Source organism: Chelonoidis abingdonii, chromosome 9 (genome assembly GCF_003597395.2).
Source record: "Chelonoidis abingdonii isolate Lonesome George chromosome 9, CheloAbing_2.0, whole genome shotgun sequence".
NCBI classification, from domain to species: Eukaryota; Metazoa; Chordata; order Testudines; family Testudinidae; genus Chelonoidis; species Chelonoidis abingdonii.
Genome location: NC_133777.1, coordinates 86,100,499 through 86,117,470, shown reverse-complemented (window position 1 = coordinate 86,117,470; position 16,972 = coordinate 86,100,499). Strand labels below are relative to the sequence as shown.

Below are 16,972 nucleotides of genomic sequence, written 5' to 3'. Positions count from 1 at the left end.
GGGGAGGCAGGGGGCTGTGGGCTGGGCTGTCCCAGGCTCCGGTGGGAGGATCTGGGAGCAGTAAGGGGGGTGAGTGCTGGGCTGCCCAGGTCATCACTGGGGGCAGGAGGGATCTGGGAGCAGGGGTGTGGGCTGGGCTGCCCGGGTTCTGGGGCAGGAGGGATCTGGAGCAGGGGGTGTGGGGCTGGGCTGCCAGGGCTGTGGGGGGGAGGATCTGGGGAGCAGGGGGGATGTGGCTGGGCTGCCCAGCTCTGCGGGGGCAGGGAGGCATCTGGGGAGCAGGGGTGTGGCGGGGCTGCCAGGGCTCCTGGGGAGGGGTCTGGGGAACCGGGGGGTGTGGGGCTGGGCTGCCCAGGGCTCTGGGGGCAGGGAGGGATCTGGAGAGCAGGGGTTGTGGGGCTGGGCTGTCCAGGGCTGTCTGTGAGGAGGAGCTTTCTGGGGAACAGGGGAGCCCAGAGGGTTATGTGGGGAGCAGGGGGGGTTGGGAGTAGGCAGCCCCACTTGGGAGAGCCGGAGGCTGTGGCCTAGGGGGTCCAAGGGGTTGGTCTCTCAGTGCTGGCTGAAGGTTGCTTCAAGAGCCTGGGTTTTGCATCCCAGCCCGTTGGAAGCAGCACCAGCTCCCTCTGCTAGTGGGCTGGCAACGCCAGTGCCAGAGCACGGCAGGGCTTCTAGGTGGAGCACTTCGTGCACCGGCACAAGTTACTGTTCTCAGCACCCCTGCTCCAGCGGCTGCTGCCTCAGCTGTTGAATGAACTGGGCTCTTCAGGGTACACACCCAGCCACCCCCTGACTCAGGCTCCTTAACCCTGAACAGCCCTTCCCTGGGGCTCCATGGGGACCACCCACTTAGAGTGCCGTGCTGCTGCCCCTTGGATACTGACATGTTTGTTCTTAAAGACAGGTGGTCAAGTGACCATTCTCTGAACTGACAGGTGTGCCATTATCCAGCCTGAGCGCTGGCACCGGGGGACCTCCCAGTAACGTCTCATCCCAGGCTCGTGCTCCTTGCTTCCAGAAGTACCTCAGACAGGAGGGCAACTGGTGTCTGATGGGGCTGGGTCATGGGGCCTTATGTCGTCCAGGGTGCAACGAGTCAGTCTTCTGCTGGTGTCGTTGCAGGCGGTAACCAGCGTGAACTGGCCCGTCAGAAGAACATGAAGAAGCAGACTGACTCTGGCAAGGGGAAGCGGCGTGATGACGGCCTGTCGGCTGCTGCCCGGAAGCAGAGGTAACTATCCATGATGAGAGGAAGAGCCAAGAGGCTGGCTTTGTTCTCTCTGCCTCCTGGCTTGTGACTCTGGAACACAGCGTCTGACTGAACCAGGCCCTAGGTTCCTGACTGGGGCTGCAGCCCCGTGTTCCCTGCAGCAACTCCACCTGCCAGAGCTTCTTCTGGAGGGCTCCTAGGAAGTGGGGTCTTGGCTCCCTTCTAAGAGGGAGGTTCATGCTCAAAGGGCCCTGGGCCCCTGCATGCTGTATCAGTCCATGGTGTAGCCATAGAAGTACCATCCTTTGCTGGGACCCAGGGATAGCATGGGGGTCACAGCCCAGCATTCTTACCTGCAGTGTATCTAGAGCTGGGCCCCGGGCAGAACATCCTGCCATTCGGCTTTCTCTGAAATAACAATGAATGAATGTCCTGTTTCCCCTCCCTGCTGCACTCGGGGATGCTGTCTCTTTCATCAGTCAGATTTCTCAGGCATGCTCAGTAACTTGCTCTCCCTGTCCTCCAGCAGCATGTACCCCCTACCTGTGGGCCCCCGTTTCTTCTTACTGCTTTGAGAAGATCCTGTTGTATCCCCACCTCGCTCAACTAGTTGTGTCCTGCCCCCTCCACCCACCCAAGGTTTCCAAATTCAGTTCTCCTGAATCTGAAGTTTGGGGGCCCTGGATCTGCCACTCCTGCTCTGGCCAGTAGTTCCCTTGTGCTGAAATCCTCTGCCTACTGCTTTATGCTACCAGAAAACCTGAGATGCTTTCCCTGCCCCCAGCAGACACAGCTACACTCTCCTGGCCCACCAGCTAACAGGCTCCTTTTCTCCCACTAGAGACTCTGAAATAATGCAGCAGAAGCAGAAAAAGGCCACTGAGAAGAAGGAACAACCAAAATAACATGTGGAGAACTTGGTCTGGCCCAGAAGTGAGGCAGCATCCCTGCCCTTCACCTTTGTGCTTGCCCTGCTCTCCTCTCCAGCCCATCACAGCCTTCTGGCCCTCTTGCTGGTAGAATGCAAAGCGTGTAGCCCGCCAGGATTGTCTGCGCCTCCCCGCTCTCTACAATGTGCAGCCAGTGTTGGCCCAGAGGGGTGGCCTGGCGCTGCGTAGCCAAGCAGCTGCAGGAGCCCCTCCCCCTTATTCACATCGGACCCACTTCCATGTATTAAAGTAGCTTTTGGATTCCTCAGGGGTGTTGGATTATTTGTTGGTGTTCGTGGCCCCGCAGAGCCTCCTCCTTGAAGTGCCATTCCCTCCCTGCTCCCGAGTAGGGAGCTGCTTGCCTCATACAGCGGAGCCTGGAAGGGCCCGAGCCCTCTCAAGCTGAAAGCATGGCCCTGGACCTAGCTAGCACCAAGGCAGGGCTTAAGGGAATCTCTCACAGGAAGGGCAGGGGAAGCCACAGGCTAAATCCTTAAAGGCCAATGCACTGGCAGTGCCAGAGGTTGACCCCATTCTCTCCTCCCCTTCCCCCAGAACTGTAAACAGGCAGTGAGGCTGTTTCTTTGGCACCCAGTGGTCAAAGCTGGGTCCCAGCCCAGAGAAATGGGGGAGGCAGTGGTGGAGCCAGGGGAGAGGATGCAGAGCAGGCTTGGGTGGTTGTTTTGTTTTGTTTTTTTGGGGGGGTGGGGGATGTGCCTGAGAGGTAGCAGGCTCAGACCACCTCTCCCCTTGCTGGGTGCTTCCCTGGGCATGGACCCTCACCTCGAGCTGTAGGCCAGGCTGATCCTAGCCCTCTGGGGTGGAGCCAGCTGGCTGGTGCCAGGTGCTCATGGAGGAGGTGGCACTACATCCCAGATCATGCATAAGCAAGGAAGCAACAGTTGAGGTCCTACTGCCCCAAGCACTCAAAGGCAGGGGGCCAGGTGTAGGCCCAGGAAGGAGATAGGAGGCCTATGGGCAGGTGAGCTGAGGTGAGAGCCCCCCATCACTTACAGGGGAGAGAACAGTCTCCACACAGCCAGAGAGAGATGACAAAAATAATGTATTGTTAAAGAGCCTAGGTCCCAGGAGAGGCCAGAACAAGCCTGATGCCCATTTCTCTCCTCTCCCATGCTGTAAGGCAAAGTAGCTGCTAAGATACCAAAGCAACCCAACCAGAGCCCTGCAGCCAGCAAAGGGTTAAACATGGAGATGGGTCTGCCTGGGGCAGCAAAGTGATGTCCCACTTCCGCTCAGGATCTCAGAGCCAAACTGGGGGAGGGAGTGGTCCGATAAGAACTAACTTCTGGGAGTAAGGGCCAAGCTTCTGAGCTTTGCAAGCTCTTCCTCTCGTCCCTGTGGAGCTCCAAAGCTTGTTACTCTTACCCCCAGAAGTTGGTCCAAGAAGAGAGATTATTTCCCCCCTTTGTCTTTAATATCCTGGGACTGACATGGCAACAGTGACATCTGCATTAAACTCAGAATACAGTTCCCAGAGCTGCTTCAGGCAGCAACAAGTCACACCTTGCACACCCAGGCTCTCAAGCAGGGCAAGTACCAACCCCTCCGCAGGAGTGGGCGTTTGAGCTGATGCACCTATTTTCTGGCCCAGGGTGATCTCAGCTTGCAGACCAGCCCCACTCCATGGGGAGCCTTGCCCAAGCAACAGCAGGGCCCCGTCTGCCCCCCTTGGTTGAAGGAGCCACAGGCTCAATCCTCCTCTTCTGCACTAGGTCCTACAGCAGCTCAAGTGAGGTGCCTGCCTGGCAGGGGCACTCAGGTCAGTTAAGGGTCTGCTAGCATCTTCACTTGGCTCCACAGTCTTCTTCACCTCCCTGTGGAGCCAATAGGCACAGATGTTACCAGCAGGCAGCCTCCTCCCGGCTGGAAGAGGGCCCCTGTGAACAAACCCTCATCTCCCAAGCACCTCCCAGCAGGGGCAAAGGACATTTCCCCCTTAGGGAGGGGGATAGTGCACACACTTCTCTCTTCCCCCTGGGCTGAGGGTGGCTGGGCCTCTGGGTGGAGAGGGCTTTTGAGTGGCGAGCAAGGTACTCTTCTTCAGCCAACGGTCTCCCACGGTGAAGGCCAAGGGAAGGGGCTGCACCCACTCCTAGTGCTGGGCTCTCACCTGGCCAGGTGCAGCACAGCCTCCACCACATTGGTGCCATCCTTGGCACTGGTCTCGCAGAACAGTGAGTCGTATGCCTGAGAATACAGGAAAGAAATGGTTACTTACTGTAACTGTAGTTCTTTGAGATGTGCTGCAGATGGAAATTCCACTTAGGTGTGTGCACACCCAGCAAGCCAGAGCCTTTTGCCTAGCAGTACTGGTAGAGGGGTAGTGCTTGTGGCTGTGGCCTCTCCATTGGCTACAGGAGGCAGCAGCCTTAGTTCCTTCCCACCAAAAGCCCATGAGAGGAGACTCCGATGCAGAGGGAGTAGAGGGTGGGTCGTGAAATACACAGCTGCATCCCATCATGAAGAACCAATTACAGTAAGTAACTGTTTCTTCTTTTAGTAGATGCAGACACATATTCCACCTCGGTGACTCACAAGCAGTATACCAATCTGGAGGTGGGGCTTGGAGTCTATTGCAATGGATATCTGAGGCTGGTGTCTGCTCTGGAAGATGCGGTAATAGCATAATGGTCTGTAAACGTATGTGTGGATCACCTGCAAATATCCAGTATCGAACAGTCACTGAGGAATGCTATAGCGCCCTCAAGGAGTGAGCGCGTATCAGCTGAGGAGGCGCAGCCAAAGCTATTTCATATGCAGTCTTGATATAGGATAAAAGAGAGACCCACCCTTGGATAAAAACTTTGGGTGTGGTCACATTACTGTGCGTGTCCTTGGAGAATAAAGTGTAAGGTGGCTCAGCCATCAGGGCCTGCAACTCATGCATCCTTGCAGATGGGATGGATTGGGAATGGGGTTTTCTGAGACAGGAAGCAAGGGGTGTGAAAGGGGGGCCCAACTCTCAAACCAGAGGATGTAAGTGGAGAAGCCCTTTCAGAAATCTCTTCACCATGGCATTGGAAAAAACTGACTTCCCTTGAATAGGGGGATGAAATGCTGATATTGCTGCCAAGTGCACTCTCAAGGAACTAAGCGTAAGGCTCCATATTTGAAGATGTAGCAGGGACTCCAAGATGTCCTGGATGGAAGCCCCTGTTGCTTGGGTCCTGCACTCCAAAGACCACCCCGAGAACCTCTTCCACTTTGCTAAGTAGACCGTTCCAGTGCTGTTGGGTAGGCCTGGTCGGACAGCTGCTGAGCACTGCTCTTCCTCTTCCTTTTGCCATGTAGCAGCCATTCTGTCAGGTGCAGGGAACTAATCGCAGGATGGAGGTTTTGGCCATGGTTCTGAGTGAGCAGGTTGGGATGGAGAGGAAGGGGTATGGGAGACTGGACTGACAGAGCAAGGAAGTCTGGGAACCAGCACTGTTTCAGCCAAGCTGGAGTGTAACCCTTCTGCCCCCCTGAGTTGGCAGCAACAAGGGCCGCATTCAGTATCCAGGGGTTCCGTTTCAATAACACAATGCAAAACTGGCTCGAGCCCCCACCCAGTGACCTGGGACAATTACATACCATTCCCCCCGGCGCCTCTAGGAGGCAGTACTTCCCCACTCGCAAGCACGGAGTCTGAGTGTAGCAAAATCCTTTTAATAAAGGAAGGAAACTGCGGCATTACGTTGGAGAAACACCACAAACAGGATTATAAACACAAACCATGAGCAAAAAACTCCACCTCCCCCCCAGCCTGGGTGGAAATGGGGGGGGGGGCACACAGGGTGGAAAGGGGCAGCTTATGTGGGCCGAGGCTGACTGCCCCTATTCTCCAAGGAGATCTGCTGCAGCCTTCACCACGAACAGCTCGGCTCCGCTCCTCCAGCCATCCCCTAGCTCCACTCACTGTTCCATGGGCTGCTCCAACCATCCCACACACTGCTCCACTCCACCAGATGCTCCGCTCCACCAGCTGTCCCCACAAACAGCTCAGCTCCACTAGGCCACTCCAACCATCCTGCAAACTGCCCTGCCAGCCACTTAGTAATATATCTTCAAGCTCCCCACTAGTTCACACAGCACTCAATAATCTCAGCTCTTAGTGATTTCAGCTTGTAATTGTGTGCTGGTGCACTATTGGTCCAAAGTGAATTCAGCTCAGCAGCCTCTAGCTAGATTCCTAATAGAAAAAAAATTAGCTCTACTATTCAACAGTGTGGGGAGGAAAAGAGAGAAGGAGGTACAATTGGTATGCCAGACCCTCAAAAGCAGCCCCTACTATCAGATACACATAACTATCCCCAACCTCTCTCAGTTCACTAGGTTTTGGCACCCATGTCCCTTGTCTAGCGAGTGCTATTTAATTGATAGTGAAACTCTCTGTCATAAAGCAGTCTCATAGTTCCTCATTCACATAATCAGGGTGACAACACTTTATTCCTCCTGCCCCAATAACAAAGAAATTGGGGATCCACAGCTGTCAAAGTAATCATCCCAGGCTGCCATGGGCTATGCTAAGCAGGGTGGGTGTGCAAATGCAAATACCTGAAATTCCTTTCCACGCTCCCCATAATTCACTGTCAGATGTCAGGGTAGAGCTCATCCTGACTCTGCTTACAAGAGCAATGAGGATGAGCGTGGCCTGATCCACCTAGAGCTTGTGGATGAAGTGAGGAATGACTGGAGTAGGGGGAAAGGCACGCAGAAGAGCCAAAGGCCAGTTGCAGTGGAAAGCATTGGTGAGGGATCCCGGAGTGAGGCCCCCACAGGGAGCAGAACAGGTGACAATTTGTTTTCCCTTGTCACAAACAGGTCAATTGTAGGGATGCCCCACTTTGCAAAGATGACTTGGAGGACATTTACGTTCAGGGACTGCTCATGGCTCAGGGAGAAAACCCTGCCTAGTTGGTCCATGAGATGATTTTTCACCTGCAAGTGGACTGCCACTAGAGTGATGTTTTCTTCGGTGCAGAATTGCCACAAGTTGATTGCTTTTTGGCAGAGTAACCTGGAATGTGCTCCTGAAGAGGGCAAAGGTGCAGTGTGGTGAACTGTACCAGATGCGTACACGCAGTCATATGGCCCAGCAGGTTCAGACGCACCCGGAGTGTCACGGAGGGTGGAGATTGCCAACAGAAGCAGAGCTGTTGAATTACCTGGAAGCAGTTGGTCAACAGGCACACTCTTGGCCTTGTGGAATCTAACAGGGCCCAGTGAACTCAATAGTTTGAGTGGGAGCCCAGGCTGACTTTGCAGCATTTAAAATGACTCCCAGAATCTCGAGCAAATGCAATGTGGTGTTGACATGGGTGAGAACCTCCTCTCTGGAGTTGCCTTCAGGAACCAGTCATTGGGCTATGGGAAGATGTGGATTCCTTTCCTTCTGAGATATGCCATGACCATCGCCATACATTTGGTGACGACTCAGGGGGCAGAAGAGAGGCTGAACAGGAGAACAGTATACTGAAAGTGGGGTTCTCCTACCACAAAATGATGAAATTTCCTGTAGCTTGGCAGAACGGCCACCTGAAAGTAAGCATCCTGAACATCCAGAGCAGCGAAAGAGTTGTGAGACAGCACAGGGAGGACAGCCAGTAGAGTGACTCATGTAGCTAATGAATTTGTTGAGGACACAAAGGTCAAGAATGTGTCTCTCCCCCCCCCCACCCGCCTTGGCGCGGTCAGAGGTGGGAAACGAGCTGGGCAGTGCCAGGAGGCGGATGCTCTGGCTGGTCCCATGGAGCAGGCAACCATGGTGCTCCCCCATCTCCTGCTGCTGGTGCCCAGGGCTGCGACTGCTCCTCAGCTTCCAGACCCCTTTGACTGCTCACGCAGCCAGTAAGAGGTGCCCGGGAGCAGCGACCGGGGAGGGGCCCTCCTGGCATACAGCCCCTGCCTGCACCCTGAGCTGCCCCCTGCCCACACACAGCCCCTAGCAGAGTAGGGGGGGGGAGGAGCCAGGGGCTGGCCACTGCAACGTACCCCCTGGGTGAGGAAATGGGGAGCGGCCAGTGTACTACCCTACCTGGAAGAAAGGCAGGTGGCCTGCTGAGGTGAGTCGGGCGGGAGGTGATGCCCTGCCCAAACGTAGAAATCAAACTATGCCTGTGGGTGGAGTAACACCTGCCCACTGCACTGGAGTAAGGAGTCAAAGGGGGTTCTTAGTGGGTTCCAAGAGATGATGCGTGGACTGTCCAAAGCCTGGGCCCGACTTCTTCCTCTTGTGGAATCTCTCTCTTTCTAGGGCAGGCCACCGCTTCGGGGGGAAAGGCTGTGCAAAGGAGTGCTGCAGGCGAGCATTGCTGCTTGTAGCAGAGTGGATCTCTGCTCCGGCCCTGAAGGGGTTAAAACAGCCCAGGGAAGGAGCTGGGGCTGGGGCAAGCAGCCTGTTTAGATGGGCTGATTGGAGGAAGTGGCAGCAGCTGGGGCCACACCCCAAACTGAGCCACAGGCCCTTATAAAAGGGCAGAGAAGCCAGGAGCCCAAGAGTCTCTCTCTGTGTTCAGAGGGAGAAGGGCCTGGCTGCTGCAAGGGACCAGACAGGTACCTAGGGTAAAGCAGTGCTGGGGAAAGGCAGAGGAGCCAGGGAGCTCCTGCCTGGAGAGCCCCAGGCTGTAGCCTAGAATTAGGGCCAAGAGGTACTGGGGTTGCAGGGTGCAACCCAGGGGTAGGCCAAGGCAGCAGGCCCAAACCCCCTTTGCCAATGATGAGAGGCTAACACTGCAGTCTGCCCCAGGGCGTGGGGATAGCTAATGACTGGGCAGTTGCCAAGACACTGACGCAAAGTGGGGATAGCAGAGGGGAAACCCTGAAGGAAAAGGGGTTACTGCCAGGGGGGCAGCACCCCACGTAAAAGGGGTACCGGGGTCCAGGGAGGGACATGGGGCCAGAAGGCGGATCACCGGCCTGCAGAGGGCGCTCCGAGCTGCGTATTTGAGCAAATTTCCTAAAGCAACCAGCAGGAGGCGCCGCGGGGGTGAGTTTGCCCGGTTACACTGCTGTACCCCACAGCAGCGTCCCTCTTTGCGTGGACAGTGTGTACACTCCCAGGAACCTCACGGTAGCCCTGGAATCCTTAGAGGGGTGCGGAGTGTCATCAGCCTTGTCCGAGAACAAGACTCGCTGTCAGAAGAGAAGGCCTCAGTGGCTTGCTGGATATCCAAAGTCATCCCAAAGTTTTGCAACTAAGAAGCCCTTCTCATAGTTAGCACCAAGGCCACCACCTTGGCTGGGGTGTCCTCAGTGTTGAGGGTGGACTGCAGGGACACTCTGGCCACCAAACAGACTTCCACAACAAATGCCCAGAACTCCCCACTAGGCCTCGGGTAACTGCCCCTCCAATTTAGACATGGCTGAATTGAGGAAATCATATATAGCTAGCAAAGCTTATCTGTAGGGCAGATGAATTACAGATCTTCCTGCCCAGAAGATCCAGCCACTTAGAGCCTCTGCCATTAGGGATTGACTTGAACTTACCCTGCTGGGCCCTGTTGTTTATCGCCATAACGACCAGAGAGTTTGGGGCAGGGTGGGAATAGAACCTGCAGATCTCAGCCTGGGAACGAAGCAGCGCTTTTCCATGCACTTAGCGTTACTGGGTCCAGGGTACTGCACAGGGCTCTTGCCGGCTTGAGGAGGGCACTCCCCCAGGGACGGCAGGCGGTAGAATGTCTACCAGTGTGGAGTCACTGGGAGATGGTAACACACACAGCAGGGGCAATGAGAAGGAACTGAGGGCGGGTACCCAGCTGTAAGGCTCCTGCTAGGCAAACAAGTCTCCGCGCACACAGCTCAGTAGAATACACGTCTACATCTACTTGAACTGTGTACGGGGCACCTCTGCCCAAGGCCCCACCCACCCCTTCCTGGTGCCCTCTGAGTCAGTGGCCATGAGTGCAGCAGCAGGGGCACTCACTCACCATGGCCAGCTTCTCACCCTGCGCTGTGTGGACTCCCGCTGCCTCTGGCAGCTCCGATCACAGGTCGATCTTGTTCCCGATCAGCATGAGCGAAACAGGCCCCTCTGTGGCCTGCTGAGAGGGGACATGAGCATCAGGGGCTCCACCTTTGCCGCCCCCAAGCTCATCCCCAGACACATTCCAGCAGGGAGACTGGAGCCACTCCAGCCCCACCCCTGCCAGGGACACTGCCTGGATACCTGCTTGTGTTGCTCCGTTGGGTCATTGGCCATGTAACCAGAGGTAAAGACTTCACGGCCCAAGCACCCCACAGAGCCTGGGAACGGAGTGGCAGGAATCCCACAGCACAGGCAGCACCGGCCAAGACTCCTGCCACGAGCTCCCAGGTTTCCATGCTGCTGGCCCATTCTCCAAGGGGCTGGTTGGTCCTTGGGGTGCAGACCCCCACTGCCTGCTGCCTCAGGTGACTTTCTGACTACATTAAGCCTTTTCCAAGGCTTGGTTCCCAGGAGTGCCCAGATCCTCATGTGCCAGGCCTGGCATGAGACACCCCTCCTAGGGCAGAGTAGAGAGGCCTGCCTCAAAGCTCTGCAGGGGGAACCACCCTGACGGCTAGGGATGGGCAGGTAAGAGTCAGCCTGCTTCACTATTTCACTGAAGCTCTACCTGAACCAGCTGAGTGCAGCGCAGCACAGCCTCCAAGTGAGCAGCTCCGGGCATCCCGCTGGGAACATGGCCTTGCCTGCTCCCTGGCCAGTACCTGGATCTCACCAATCCACCGGTGGCCATGGAGGAAGCTGCTCTCAGAGGCGACGTTGCACACGAGCAGCACGCCATGGGCCTGGCGGAAATAGGACTTGGCGATGCTGCGGAACCTGAGTGCCAGGAGGGTATTACTGCTGCAGACTGGGCACCACCGCCGAGGGCACCCACTTCCCCATCTCCAGCCGGGGTGCACAAGGAAATGGTCCCCCCCAGGCCTTTCTCCCAGGTGGTGTACACTGGCCATTCCCCATTTCCTCACCCAGGGGATATGGTGCACTGGCCAGCCCCCGGCACTGCGACCATCTCTGGCCCAGGCAACCGGATCCCCCCTCCCACACACACTAACACCCTTCCACAGCAGATCCACCAGCAACTGCAGATGCCGTCTCCCCCGTGATGGGCTGGGGCTCGGACCATTCCAGTCCCGGACTGTGGAGGATGTGATGACACTGGTCAGTTACTGTGTCAGGGAATCCTCTACATGTGCAGCTGCCCAAGTCAGCAGGGGGGTGTCATGGCTCCGCCAGGCCTGACAATGGGGAGTGCCCCCTCACATCCCTTAGCTGGGAGAAGACTCATCCTCCTGAAGGGAGCGGGGCTGAGAGCAGGGGAAAGTTACTTGGAGGAGAACAAAGCAGGGGACCCCAACAGGCCTCTGTAAAGGAGCTGGGGGGGAGCCATTCTGCACCAGGAAGATGAAGGAGGCAGGGGCCGGGTGAGCATGGGGGCTGAGGACCTGCCTGCCGCCGACAGGTGATCTGCCAAGGGAAGGGCAGTGTGGGGAGGATGGTTTATTGGGCTGGATGTGATGTTCGGCTGCACAATGGGAGGGTGAGGCTGAGGGGGTGGTGTTCGGGTGTGAAGGGTCAGCACTGCGCCCACCCTCGCACTGTGCATAGAGGGTGCCTAGGGAGCCCGAGATTGGGACAAGCTTTAACCATTCCCAGGAGCCAGAGCAGAGAGGCTGGGTTTCCCCTCACAGGAATCCTCACCGGTGGCCAGGAGGGGGCACTTGCTAGGTCCTGAAACACCCCTCCTCTGCCAAGCTGACGGGGGCAGCTCCTGGGGATCCTGTCCACAGCCTGCAGGCCAGGTTCTGCAGAGGGAAGCCCATGCACCCGTCTCTCCCCTGTGTGAGCTGGAGGGGTCTTTTCCCCCCAACAGCAGCCAGGGGCTGCCCCCTTGGGGTCCATCCCCCACAAGAGCACCCAGGGGCTGCCCCCCCAGGCTCCATCAGCCCCCCCCAACAGCACCCAGGGACTGCCCCCCTGGGCTCCATCAGCACACACCCCCCAACAGCACCCAGGGGCTGCCCCTGCCCGGTGGCAGCTGGTACCTGCTGGGCCCCCTGCTCAGCTGCTCACCTGGCTGTCCCTGCTGGCACTTTCCTGTGCCAGGCTCCAGTGCTGCCTCTGCCTCCCAGCTGGGGGACCCGTTGCTGCCTGTGTCCAGCCAGGCCAAGGAGCCGCAAAGCGGGGGATGGCGCATCACCTGGAGCGGGACCAGGAAAGCACCTGCCAGCTGGGACGGAGCCACCTTCAGGATCCCTGCCCTGTCCCACCCCACCCCCTGCTCTCCACGCCCCCAGCCCTGGCCACAGGTCCCCCTGGAGTCCACCCCAGAGCCATGCCTGACCCCAGGCCCCAGGAGCTCCGTGCCCATGCTGAGCTCCAGCCAGGCCGAGGGCTAGTAGGGTCCCCACCCACCCAGCCAAGCCTCCAGGCTACGGTTACCAACTTTCTAATGGCACAAAACTGAAACACCCTTGCCCTGCCCCCATCCCCCCTTCTGCCCCCCATCACTTGCCCCCTCACACTTTCACGGGCAGGGGTGCAGGAGGCAGTGAAGGGTCCAGCGTGGGACCAGAAACGAGGGGTTCAGGGTGCGAAAGTGGACTCTGGGCTGGGGCCAAGGGGTTTGGAGTGTGTGGGGGGGTGAGGGCTCTGGGGTGGGGCCTGGGATGATGGGCTTGGGGGGCAAGGGCGGGCTCAGGGCTGGGTGTGGGCTCCAGGAGGGAGTTTGGGTACAGGAGGGGGTTCTGACCTGGGGCAGGGGGTTCAGGATGCAGGCTCCAGCTGGGCAGCACTTACCTCGGGTGACTCTCAGTTGGCGGCACAGTGGGGTAAGGCAGTCTCCCTACCCGCCCTGGCTCCACACTGCTCCCGGAAGCGGCCAGCATGTCTAGCCCCTAGGTGGAGGCGCATCGGCCAATGGGAGCTGCAGAGCCAGCGCTTGGAGCCTCCCTGGCTGCCTCTGCTCCTAGGGGCCACAGGGACGCGCTGGCAGCTTCCGGGAGGTGCGCAGAGCTCACCTTCTGCTAAGGAGAATGTAAGATCACTGCCCATGCTGGCTTCCTGGAGACTGGGATGGCACAGAACCTCTTCCCCATATTAGCTGCTATGGGTCTAGGGCCGTCAATCTGACTGACACTGGTTATTTGAGCTCTTAAGTGTATTTCATGATGGACCAAAGTGTGATCAGGCATTTAACCACACAAGTTATCACCCTCCTCCAACACTGAGCCCTTCCCCAGCACCCTGCCTCCTCCCCCTCCAGGGCCAGCCCCAGCCCTGGCACCTTGCCCGTCCACCCCTCCCCCAGTACTGTGCCTTTTCTCCGGGGCCCTGTCTCAGGCACGCTTAAGGGACTTTCTAGAGCAGGCTGTGCTGGAGCATGAATAGCCCCACACACACACTGGCGCCTTTGCCTGGGGGTCAGAGAGGGTCTGGGAAGCCCCTGCACTTGCTCTCCCTCAGCAGTTCTCTTCCTGCGCCAGAACCTGGAGACTGACTACGAGTTCTGGCTTCGCAGAGCCCTGCAGAGCCACCAGCTGGGACCAGGCCGCCCCCTGCTCCCCACAAGGCTGCCTGCCCAGTGCTGCCCACCACGCCCATGGAGCTGGATAGCAGGTACATGGGGCTGTTCCCCTGCCCCCAGCAAACACCCCTGCACCATGAGCCAGGAACGGTTCACCAGCCCGTTGCCAGCTCTGAGCATGAGACACAAGGCAGTGTCCCCGGCCTCAATTCCCGACTGGCTGCTATGGGAGGGGAGCTGACGCAGTGCCCAGGATCCAGGAAGGGGCCGAACGGCATTAAGTGAGGGCTCCCCGTTGGGGTGGAGCAAGGTGTGTGGGCACCACCTCTGTGTCTCCTGCCCACTACAGAACATGTGGGAGGCAAAACAAAATCAAGCAGTTCTGCGAGGGCTTTGGTGAGGCCTGGAGCGCTGCCCAGGGCTGGGGCCTAGCGATGGGCTGCTGCTAGGGGCAGCCTGTGACCCACATGTGGTGTCTTCCCTGCATTGTTCTGGGGCAGGGTCCTCAGGGAGCTGTTGTGACAGCCAAGTGATAGCAGCCTACAAGAGCAGCTCCCCGCAGTGGGGCAGGAGCACATGTGAGCCCAGGGCACTGCGAGTACCCATCCCTGCTCTGGAGGAGGGAGGCAGATCAGCTCCCAATGCACCCTGGGCACTGCAGGATCCTGCTGGAGCCCCACAGTGCTGTGCACCCCGCAGGCCCACCAAGGGCCAGCTCAGGTGAGGCCTGAACCAGGAGTGTGCCAAGGACACCTGCTCCCCCAAGACAGAGCTTCACCAGCACAGCCCCACTACAGGGCCCTGCCAGCCCCCAGCTCCCACTCCCTGTGCCCTGTGGTTAGCCCAGCCAGCCCTGCCTGCCCACCCTCCCCAGTGGCTGTAGCCTGAGTTCTAGTGTCCCACAGGCAAACGGCAGCAGGGTGGGCACTGGGGGGCCAGAGGGGGGCTGGCCCCTGAGCCAGGGCCTGCAGGCGCGCACACACGGTGCCACACAGGCTCAGCTCAGGGCTTTATGTAGAAACAGGCCCCAGGAGCTATTTACAGTCCCGTTTGCCTTGCGCTGCCTGGCTGGAGGGCAGGCTGGTGTGGCTTCAGGAAGCAGGACAGTCACAGAAGGGGGGAAGCCAGGCCACAGCACCTGCAGGTGGGCTGGGGCAGAGCCTTACAGATGCCCTCTCAAGGCCAACAGAGCAGGGGCTGCAGCTGAGGTGTGAGCGGTGTAGCGATTGCCCAGCCCAGCCACTGTCCCATGCTCTGGGCCTCACACGCCGCACATGAAAGACGTTCTGCCAGAGGAGCCCCCGGCTGGACCAGAGAGGGGCAGGTCTGACTAGCAGATGCTGCTAGAGACAAGCCAGTCCTGTGCGAGGTCCCTGAAGGCCAGCTCTCCGCCTAGGCTTCCTTGACAATGGTTGGGGGACTTCATGCTGGGGCGATGTCCCCAGACCGCTGGCGCTGGGGGAGTTCCTGTCTGGGAGCAAGTCTGGGCCTCATCTGGGATTCTGCTTAGATTTCTCAGCAGTTTCCTACTCCCCAATGGCAGAGGTTGGGGTGAAGCCGGGGTGAGTCATCCTCAAGGCAGAGGCAGAGGGCAGAGCAGGGCTGGTGGGTGCTATGCTTGCTGGCTCTTCAGTACATAGATCCAGTCCAGAGTCATGTATGGCAGGCAGGGAGGGCAGCCCTGCCCCCCTGATCCTGAATTGGCTGCTTGGGCCCTGTCCCCGGCCCCTCCATCTCCATAGCTCTTCAGCCAGCTGCCCGGCCCAGCACTTGCCCAGCAGACAGCAGCTTGTTCAGTCCCAGCAGCAGGGGCTACATGGAGACGCTGATCCGTTGGAGTGGGCGCCGGCGTCGCAGTATGCGCAGGGGCGGGCTGCCCCTCCGCCGCTGGCGCAAGTCGGAGCGGCACAGGGGGCCCAGGAGGAGCCAGAAGTACAGCAGGATGCAGGCCCAGCACGAGGCCACCTTCACCCAGAATGTCGACCAGCTGCCATGTGTGAAGGTAGTTTCCAGCACTGCATTCTCGTAGCTGGTGAGCAGGAGAGAAGAGACACTGAGGCAAGGGGAGCCCAAAGTGGATTAACCCTAGCAGAGAGAATATTTGGCCCTTCACATTCTGGGGGCCCATGGGCACCACAACAGCGGGGCCAGGAGAGCCACGCCTGCCCACTTTTAGTAGTTGGAGGGCAGGGGGGTATTGACCCCCAAATTGCAAGCCTTGCACCAGAGGCGACAGGAGGAGTGGTGCCGCATGTGGCTGCTGCCGTAGGCACGAATCCCAGACAGCAGCAGGGGCAGCCTGGCAGCGGGAGCGGGAGGGACGTGGCAGGGGCAGCCTGGCAGCGGGACCCAACCAGAGCAGACCGGTAGCAGAAGCAGGAGGGAACATGGCAGGAGCAGCCTGGCAGCAGAAGCAGGAGGGACGTTACAGGGGCAGCCCGGCAGCGGGACCCAACCAGGGCAGACTGGCAGCAGGAGCAGGAGGGACATGGCAGTGGCAGCCCGGCAGCAGAAGCAGGAGGGATGTGGCAGCGGCAGCCTGGCAGCCGGGGCCCAACCAGGGCAGCCTGGCAGCAGGACCTAACGGGGGCAGCCTGGCACTGGGAGCACGAGGGACGTGGCAGGAGCAGCCCGGCAGCGGGAGCAGGAGGGACGTGGCAGGAGCAGCCCGGCAGTGGGACCCAACCAGGGCAGCCTGGCAGCGGGAGCAGGAGGGAACGTGGCAGGGGGAGCCCGGCAGCGGGAGCAGGAGGGAACGTGGCAGGGGGAGCCCGGCAGCGGGAGCAGGCGGGAATGTGGCAGGGGGAGCCTGGCAGCGGGAGCAGGACGGAACATGGCAGGGGGAGCCCGGCACCGGGAGCAGGAGGGAACGTGGCGGGGGAGCCTGGCAGCAGGACCCAACGGGGGCAGCCTGGCAGCGGAAGCAGGAGGGAATGTGGCAGGGGGAGCCCGGCAGCGGGAGCAGGAGGGAACGTGGCGGGGGGGAGCCCGGCAGCAGGAGCAGGAGGGAACGTGGCGGGGGAGCCTGGCAGCAGGACCCAACAGGGGCAGCCTGGCAGCGGGAGCAGGCGGGAACGTGGCAGGGGGAGCCCGGCAGCGGGAGCAGGCGGGAACGTGGCAGGGGGAGCCCGGCAGCGGGAGCAGGACGGAACGTGGCGGGGGGAGCCCGGCAGCGGGAGCAGGCGGGAATGTGGCAGGGGGAGCCTGGCAGCGGGAGCAGGACGGAACATGGCAGGGGGAGCCCGGCACCGGGAGCAGGAGGGAACGTGGCGGGGGAGCCTGGCAGCAGGACCCAACGGGGGCAGCCTGGCAGCGGAAGCAGG

The 16,972-nt window shown here is 59.4% G+C and overlaps 2 protein-coding genes across 2 annotated transcripts in view; one reads left to right on the top strand and one right to left on the bottom strand.

Annotated features, from left to right (window-relative positions):
* Window positions 1–792: 792 nt before the first annotated feature.
* On the top strand, window positions 793–2,400 carry SERF2 (small EDRK-rich factor 2). The gene is made up of 2 exons (XM_032794182.2): window positions 793–1,228; window positions 2,049–2,400. The coding sequence occupies exons 1-2, from the start codon at window positions 1,062–1,064 to the stop codon at window positions 2,110–2,112; spliced, it is 231 nt and encodes a 76-aa protein (XP_032650073.1). The 5' UTR covers window positions 793–1,061; the 3' UTR covers window positions 2,113–2,400.
* Window positions 2,401–14,737: 12,337 nt separating this feature from the next.
* Window positions 14,738–16,972, bottom strand: part of SERINC4 (serine incorporator 4) — a 24,368-nt gene continuing 22,133 nt past the window's right edge. The window contains 2 exon segments of the mRNA XM_032794275.2: window positions 14,738–15,678; window positions 15,874–15,985. Of these exon segments, the coding sequence (XP_032650166.1) occupies window positions 15,462–15,678; window positions 15,874–15,985 (329 nt within the window). The 3' untranslated portion in view covers window positions 14,738–15,461.